At 34.8% G+C, this 8,831-nt stretch overlaps 1 protein-coding gene across 1 annotated transcript; it reads left to right on the plus strand.

Moving 5' to 3' along the window:
* The first annotated feature begins 567 nt into the window (after positions 1 to 567).
* On the plus strand, positions 568 to 8,748 carry LOC134812445 (phospholysine phosphohistidine inorganic pyrophosphate phosphatase-like). The gene is made up of 9 exons (XM_063819869.1): positions 568 to 634; positions 1,015 to 1,102; positions 5,031 to 5,172; positions 5,322 to 5,417; positions 5,689 to 5,758; positions 5,866 to 5,896; positions 6,051 to 6,114; positions 7,480 to 7,667; positions 8,102 to 8,748. The coding sequence occupies exons 1-9, from the start codon at positions 613 to 615 to the stop codon at positions 8,190 to 8,192; spliced, it is 792 nt and encodes a 263-aa protein (XP_063675939.1). The 5' UTR covers positions 568 to 612; the 3' UTR covers positions 8,193 to 8,748.
* The last annotated feature ends 83 nt before the right edge of the window (positions 8,749 to 8,831 follow it).

Genomic DNA, 8,831 nt, shown 5'->3' on the forward strand with positions numbered 1-8,831 from the left:
CGAAAGAATGCAATCTAGTGAGTTTGTTGCGCGCAGTAACAAGTATAAATTGTATGTTATATCTCAGTCTGGCGAATGAGTAAGTAAAATCGAGCGCCTATGAATATGCTGAAGCAACCGACAATTGTATTGTGATCTGTGAACGTTGCTGCGGAACAGCCACGAATGTTGAAATTAAAGCAACAATACGGCTGCTTACATTTTTAACTGTCATGCAGCCATGTGGTTCATCATCAGATCTGTATTTGCACTATAACTACGTAGTTTAAATGGTAAAAGGGAATCTTGAACACGATTTCTTGCGAGTAATATTTCATAGGCATAGGATACATTAACTAGAATCTGGTTGATGATAACATGGTTTGATTTGTCTCATGCTAGTTAATGTAAATAAATTGTTGTAGTTGCACTCTTCTACGAGTAAATTGCTCTGAAATACGGCCCTCTGTTTTTTATCGTTAAATTAGTTGTAAACAATCTCCTATTTCTATGATTATTTGCAATATAGGTTTTTAAGTAATCGTACGTTTTTATTCGATGTTTTATGAAACTATAAACTCTCCCTCTGTACTGTAGAACTCTGGCTACCGTTTACAGAAAGGCTTATTGATCATGCTGTCCGAAAGACCAAAAGGTAACATGAAATAAAAAGGTGCATTCTGTCTTTCATGTTTATTTATTGTAAATAGTTAATTTGACGAAGGGAATACGTCTATTTTACCCTGAGTTATGTTTTAGTTCAATCTTGACACAATTTTAAAATTATAATTTAATTATTTTATATATATGTATTGTCCATAATTAGGGTGGCCTGCTAACAGAACCATGATCTGCCTTGATTCATCCTTCAGCACAGAGAAAAGCTCCTTTTTTATACATTATGATTACAGAGGATCTGATATTTAGATATATATTGCTGTGCTGTAAAAATTGACTTTATTTATTTATTTATTTATTTATTTATGAAGATGAATTTGCTAATTGTGTGCACCTAACGAAAAACTGATTTATCAGGAATTGTCAGTGACATTAGTGGAGTTCTGAAAGACATGACAAATGGAGTGGATGTGGCTATAGAGAAATCTGTTGAAGCATTTCAAAGGTTATTTTCATTGATAATGTTTACTTGCGTCCTAGATTTGCATTTCTTGTCCTAGTAATGGGTACTTTCGCAGTTTTAGTAAGAGATAGTAAGAAAACTTGGCAGATAATTAATGAACTGCGTGGTAAGAAGAGACGTGAGATTAAACCTAACTTTGTGATAAATAACGAGCGTGTGATTAATCGGCGTGTAATTGCAAATGAGTTCAATAAATACTTTGCCTCTATTGCAGCTAACTTGAACGAAGCATACTCTGGTGACTTCTTAAGAATAAATTCCCTGCCGTCATTTACTGATTACCTGCCCACATCAGTTACGTCCAGTATTTTTCTTTGTGATTGTGACTGTATTGAGATTAAAGAGATCATAAACGAACTAAAAAACGGGAAATCTAGTGACATACCTATTCATGTGATCAAGAAGTCGTGTCAAATTACTGCACCGTACTTAGCTAGATACTTTAATAAATGCATGCAAGAAGGCCACTTTCCCGATGAATTAAAAACTGGGAGAATCAGCCCCATTTACAAAAAAGAAGATGAACAGCTTTTAGAAAACTATAGACCAGTATCAACTCTACCTGTATTCGGGAAAATTCTAGAAAAGTTAATATATAAGCGGCTCTATAGTTTCCTTACTTCCAAGGGTATAATACATGAAAACCAGTTCGGCTTTAGAAAAGGACACTCCACCAGCCATGCACTGAACTACTCTGTAGAACATATAGATTATAGAATCGTTAATTAGTAAAAAGCAACATGTCCTAGGGGTCTTTATCGATCTCTCAAAAGCCTTTGACACTCTAGACCACTGTAAACTAACTACAAAATTAAACAACTATGGCATAAGAGGAAATGCTCTGAATCTTATCTCTAGTTATTTGTCTAATAGGAAACAATTTGTAAACGTTTTGGATACCAAATCTGATGAATTACCGGTTGAATTCGGGGTCCCTCAGGGTAGTGTATTAGGACCTCTACTTTTCCTACTGTACATCAATGACATATGCAATATAACTAAAAAGGGTAAATTTGTCTTATTTGCAGACGATACTAATATATTTGTCGCTGCCGATTCGAGAAATAAAGCATATGAATTGGCTAATGAAGTACTACAGGCCGTAAACAAGTATATGGGAGTTAACCTACTGCACATTAATGTAAAGAAGTGTTGTTACATGTATTTTTCTCCCTCTAAACGTAATAATAACGAATTAGATGCCGATATAGATAGCCAAAACTTGTCCATTAATAACAAAATAATTAAACGTGTAAGTCAGACAAAGTTTCTCAGAGTAATCATGGATGATAAATTGAGCTGGAAACCACATATATCATCCCTCAACAAGAAACTAAGAAGTGCTTGTGGACGTATCTACCGTATTAAGAAATGCTTACCAGAATCACTATATAAACAAATATATCATTCTCTCTTTGAATCACACCTAGGTTATGCTATTTCTGTCTGGGGAGGTATTCCCAATAATCAGTTAAAACCACTATTTATTACTCAAAAGAAGTGTATCAGGATTCTATTTGGAGACTATGAAGCTTATGTAGACAAATTCAAGACATGTGCTAGAGCAAGACCAATTAATTCTCAACGTCTAGGATCTGAATTCTATGTTAAAGAGTCCACTAAGCCTCTATTCACAAAACATGAATTACTTGTTACAGAGAACCTGTACCGATACCGTTGTTTAATGGAACTTTTTAAGATCATTAAGTCACGAGTACCAATTTCGTTATACTACTTATTCAACATATCAAATAGGAAAGATAATCTGTTCATTACACCCTCTCCAACTAATCAATTTATTTATAAATCTGCATGGCTGTGGAACGAATTCCGTAAAGTTGGCCCGTTAAATTTCACCTCCACATGCGGATCTGTCAAGAATTTACTTAAACAGTCACTTCTAAGAGCTCAAAACCGGTATGGAACTGAGTGGTGTGACAGAAATTTCACTGAATTCTGATTATGAAGTGATATTCATTTGCCTGTTATTCCCACTTAAGCACTTACTGACTGACAAGCTTATCTATGAATACCATGCTTGAATTTAGGTAAACAACATACAACTCATTCCCAGTAACGCTGAGCGCAACCGCCGAATGACACAGTAATATGAGACCGCGCATAGCATTGCGCGCCCATGCTGTGCGCGTTGTCGGCCGAAACTTGGGAAGTTCCCGCTCTAATATTCAGACGACAGTGATGACTCATTAAGAGCACTAATTTCGACCACTTTCCCGGTCGAGCCATACCAAATCAAACTAATTGACCCACGTGTATAGCCAATGTCCTGGCGGTGCTGAGCCGATGTAAAACTCTTCTGTAAACTCTTTTGTCTCTTGTAACTTGTTTATATTTTATATTTTAGTTATACTGTGTACTGTGTACAATAGTTATAGCGTATAGTGTGTGTAGTGTGTAGTGGTTATTTTGTTGTGACGTGTCACTTTATACTTTGCTACCAACGTCAGCCTTGACTTACCATTTATTGTAATTGGTACAGCATATATCAAAACTAAAACACTGTTTTCGATCTGACGGGTGATGGGCTCTCTCTGATGGGACACAGTTCTAGGGGGTACCCGGGGTACGAGTTAACGAATAGTGTTCGTGTCCTTCCACAATCCCCTCTCGTTGTGTTTTTGACGGAGGAGAAGCCTAGTTCATCCGTCTGCATCGCTTAATCGAGTTGAAAATTTAGCCAATAACAAACTAAATTACATGTTAGACTTATAGCAGGTGTAGAGTTTATAACATACAAATTCTAAATTTTTGACGGCTGACGATGGTAAGTCGCTACGTTTAATTCGGGACTTTTATAGTCTTAAGTTTTGGAGCTCAAAATGTCTCGTGCTGTGGGCCGTATAAACGGCGCACACCACCGCCCCGCCTTACTTCACGGTTGCGGGGCGGAGCTGGTGCCGTTTGTCTCGGCCTCAAGTGGCGAGTGCTTGCCCATCGAATACACGATTGAAACACTGATTATTTATTAGAATTCTACAGTTTCCAAAACGAAGTACGAAGATATATTAACTTTGAGCTTTGTTTTGGCGACTGCTTCATCGATGGGCGAGTAGGTATTTGTTGTTTAGCAGTGTTGAATATTGGAGCAATTATATAATGTATATCTCCATCATAATATAGGCTAGTGTAAAGATATATAATCAAGAATACAAACAAACGCGAACAGTATTAGTAACTCGCTAGATTATAGATGTTATTTAAACACATATGTTTACGTCAATTATTACTAAAATTAATATTCTTTTTGCTTTAATATAATTACATTGTACATGTCACATGGATTAATGGATTAGTTGAATGAAACGTGTGCTACAAATGTCTACGCCTCACGCAGAACTGCGTACCGCTCAGTACTAATTCATGCTTGAGCGGTACTGCTGTTCACAGTGGCGCGCACTCAATTTAATCACAATAAATAACGAGCGCGCGGTTTTTTGGAATCTCTCCATTATTATATTAATTAGATCGCAGTGCTCACGACCTGTACTGCGTGAACGACAGAAATATCTTTTAAATTATTTTGCTTCTGAAATTTTGGCTCTAGTAATTAAGAAATGTGACATGTAATTGTAAGTTAACAATTAAATAGATCCTGTGCGCGGCGCCTGCAGCTGACCTACGAATTTCTGAACAATTTTAAATTGTGGCTGTGTGCGCGGCGTACTGTATATGTGTTTGAAATTGAAATTTGAATTTATTTATGAATATAACATTATGTATTGATTATTTGTGGTAAATAAAAATTTTTCTTTCCTAAAAAAATTTTTCTTTCCTTTACCCAAACAATTGGTTTATGTGGTTTAATAATGGTTCAATGTGACCATTAACATCAATAAAAATATGATAGATGAACACAGAAAGTGCTGTGATAATTATATTTTCTCTTTAGGATTCAAGAGAGTGGAGTACCCTATGTCTTGTGTACTAACGAAAGCTGCTACTCAACAGCTATCCTAGCTCAAAAGCTCAATGAAATTGGATTCAATGTGCGAGCCGATCAAATCCTCTCACCAGTTTCTGCTATCATTCAAGTTAGTAATCCTCCTTTGGGACTATTGTATTCTATTTTGGGACTATTATATTCTATTTTGTGACTATTATATCCTATTTTGGGACTATTATATCCTACTTTCAAATTGATCACAACATGTCAATTTATAGCTTTAATATCCATTCACAGGTGATAAAAGAGAATAACCACAGACCTTTTGTATTGGTGAATAAGAAAGTAGTGGAGGATTTTTCACAGTTTGATCAAACCAACCCTGATTGTGTGGTTAGCAGTTAATGTTTTTAAATTTTGGAATATTTTAGGTGATTTTGTTGTTGATAGATAAGTGGCCAGTGATCATACTCCTTTTCTTTGGTTTTAATGAACCAGAAATCTTCTGATAACTTGAATATAATTGAAATATTATTAAAACATGGTAACTTTCCTGTGTTAAGTGTCTTATATTCTAACCTTTTTTATTATATTAAAGCTTCTCTCGGCTTTATCATTCTAAGTTCTGACTCAGGCAGCAGCTAATACTCAATTAAATTTACAGGTGGTGGGCGATGCAGAAGAGCATTTTACTTATGAAATTGTTAACAAAACATTCAAGTTACTTGTAGGCGGTTTGAACCCTATTTTCTCTTATATTTGTACCTAGCTCTATACTTTAAACGTATCTATGTAAATTGAGTTATATTTCAACAGAAATTGATCAATTCCTAATTTTCAGGTGAACGCAAATTTTACAGCCTAGGGAAAGGGTAAGTTAATTTGTGTTTTTTAAGTTAATTTGTGTTTTTTTGAGATATAAGAAATCTTGGCAACTTCTCTGTTGTCGGGATAATTGAGATTACGAAATTTCAAATTGTTGATAAAGATTAAAATCAAGCTGATAACCATTTTTTTAAATCTCAGAAAGTACTACATGGATTCTGGAGAGCTTAAAGTTGATCTGGGGTGTTTTGTAGCCGGATTAGAGGTAAGTCAGCCCGGAGAGTTAATATGTTGAACGTGTAAAATTCATGATGTTAAGTTCATTACACATGCAGCGGCTGAAACTTGAGTAAGAGTTTGTAATTTAATCGTTTTACCACTTAGATCATGCATTCCTGGCAGACTTGGCAAAGAGACACTCATTCTCACACCTAAACCATCAGACAGCTACATATACAGAGCGGGGACAATATGGAATACAGTACGACAAAATCTCATGCTAACTACATTCACCTGTTATAAGCCCAATCACCTCAAATCATCCATAAGAATCACCATCACTCACACTCAAAAGGAAGGAGAACCAAATGACTGGAACTTAGCCTTAAACAGCGTTCGACAAAATTCAAAAACTTTAAAATTGACCTTGCCTAGATTACTTAAGCTTGAAAAAGCGGTAATATCTTAGCAAAATATAACTTGCAGCAGCCCCATACCTTGTCATGATCATAATATCGAAACTACATCTGTGATCACATCTTTCTCTGGGTGCAAAATTAATATATATATATATATAATATAGGTTTATTAGTTTTATAGAAATTTAAAAGTTCTATAGAAATTTATTATATAAGGATTATAAACATTTTGTTTGTGTGTTTTGTGTTATGCATTTTTATACCTATTTTAGAAGAGATTTTTATAGATTGCTAGAAGTGCAGTAGGGTCAGTTTCAGACGAATTAAGCATAAATGACATCATTGCCATGTCTGAAGTGGTTTGTAAATGGGCCATTGTTAGCCCCAAGCGTTTTGGTCCGTCATTCCTGCCACTCAGCATTGCCTACTACAAAGTAGAAATTTTTCTGAGACAATAGAGAAACTGACCTTGTCTCACTAAATTCAACCACTTTCCATAATAAAATACTAACAGATAAAGTTTTTAAAATAATTATATTCAACCACTAAAGAATATTTCCTCAAGTTTACTTCTAGTTAACTAATTCGTGGTTTAAGCTCTTATTTTATTTATGAAAGGAATGTAAAATAAAACTTATTGTTTCATTGAAAACTTATTGTTTCATTGAATTTAATCGTATTACCACTTAGATCATGCATTCCTGTGAATAATACCTGGTCAATTGATAAGGATAAGGCATAAGGAAAGATAGATTAAATTTGCGTATATCAAAGGGACATAAAATGAGAACCCGAATATATTATGCGTACACTGGGAGAGGTAATCATCGACTATTTACTATAATTTGTTATCGTTCGATAAACATTTAGTATAATGTGTTGGAGACAATGAGGCGTTCATTTCCAACATTGCGTTCCTAATAATGTAATAAATATGCTGGTTGTTATTATAATATTATTATATGATTACATAATACCTTTCTTACGTCCAGTATTCAAGTCAAGTTCAAGCGGAGATAGTAGGCAAGCCTAGCTCGGTGTTCTTCAACCAAGCAGCCAAGATGATTGGTTTAGCACCTGGTGATCTAGTGATGATTGGTGACGATGTGGAGGGTGACGTTGGAGGTGCTTTGAGCGCCGGATTTCAGGCTGCTGTTCTTGTCAAGACTGGAAAATTCAGGTCCGTATATTTAGTATTAACGCAATTTTTAAATCAGTATGATTTGTTTGCGACCCTAACAATCGGATAGCGGTGTCAAATTTAATTATATTTCGACCTCTGATCCTTAGCTCGAACGTCATAGAAGAACAATGTTAGCACTACTATCTACATTCGAACCTTTATATACCGTGCCTCTCTATACCGGGTACCTTAATATACCAGGTCCCTCCTTTTCTCCTAACTTGAATATATTTTGCATGTTTACAGTTACTGCAGTCAATTAAAACTCTAAACAAATCCATACAACGAATTGTTAAAATCATGAAACTTATACTTTTCCTACATGATAATTACATAATATATAAATTGTAACTCTATCATGGGTGACCTGCTGTCAGCTGTGACCATTGATTTTGCTATTTTGTTAGTTTTACCTGAGATTTTGTTCCCAGGCCAAGAGATGCGAACCATCCTAAAGTAAAACCCACCTTCATAGCAGACAACTTAAGTCACGCCGTTGATGTGATACTTGGCATGAAGTAGACATTGCACTTATTTTGAACAGTTTATCATCGAACAAAGCTGCGGTTTTTTATCGTAGAATTTGTAACGGTTAAAATATATTTATTTGAGTTTTTATAACGGATTAGATTTTAAATAAACAAAACAACATAGATAATGGATATTTCATTAGATTCAAGGGACTAATTCACAATTAAAGTACATTGCACATTACACATGTATGTGTATTTTGGGTGCAGATAAATATCCTGTATACTACCCAGTATGTAACATTTGATACCCAGTACGTTGCAAACGGGGTTATTACTTTATTTCATTAAATTTTATGGTGTAGAATTCACGACTTCTTGGGACTTGTTGAGGGGACATAATGGTGTTGCTATCTCATGTTGCTTAATATTTTATTTTCCTTTATACTTGATTTTCGATATTGATGGTACTGATGTATATTTACCAGCATACGATAGGATAATTTTAAACCCCAATTTGATACCTTTAAGTGTTTTAGTTTCCATGATTGTGTGTGCTGTATATTGTAGATCTAACTTATTATAATCATATTTTTTACCGGTTATTAATATTTTTATTTTTATTGCTTTATTAATTGTTTTATCCGACTCGATTCTTTATTCTGGTCTAAAGCACACAATCTAGTCTCAA

The sequence above is a fragment of the Bolinopsis microptera genome, chromosome 3, assembly GCF_026151205.1.
Source record: "Bolinopsis microptera isolate Bmic1 chromosome 3, MBARI_Bmic_1.0, whole genome shotgun sequence".
NCBI lineage: Eukaryota > Metazoa > Ctenophora > Tentaculata > Lobata > Bolinopsidae > Bolinopsis > Bolinopsis microptera.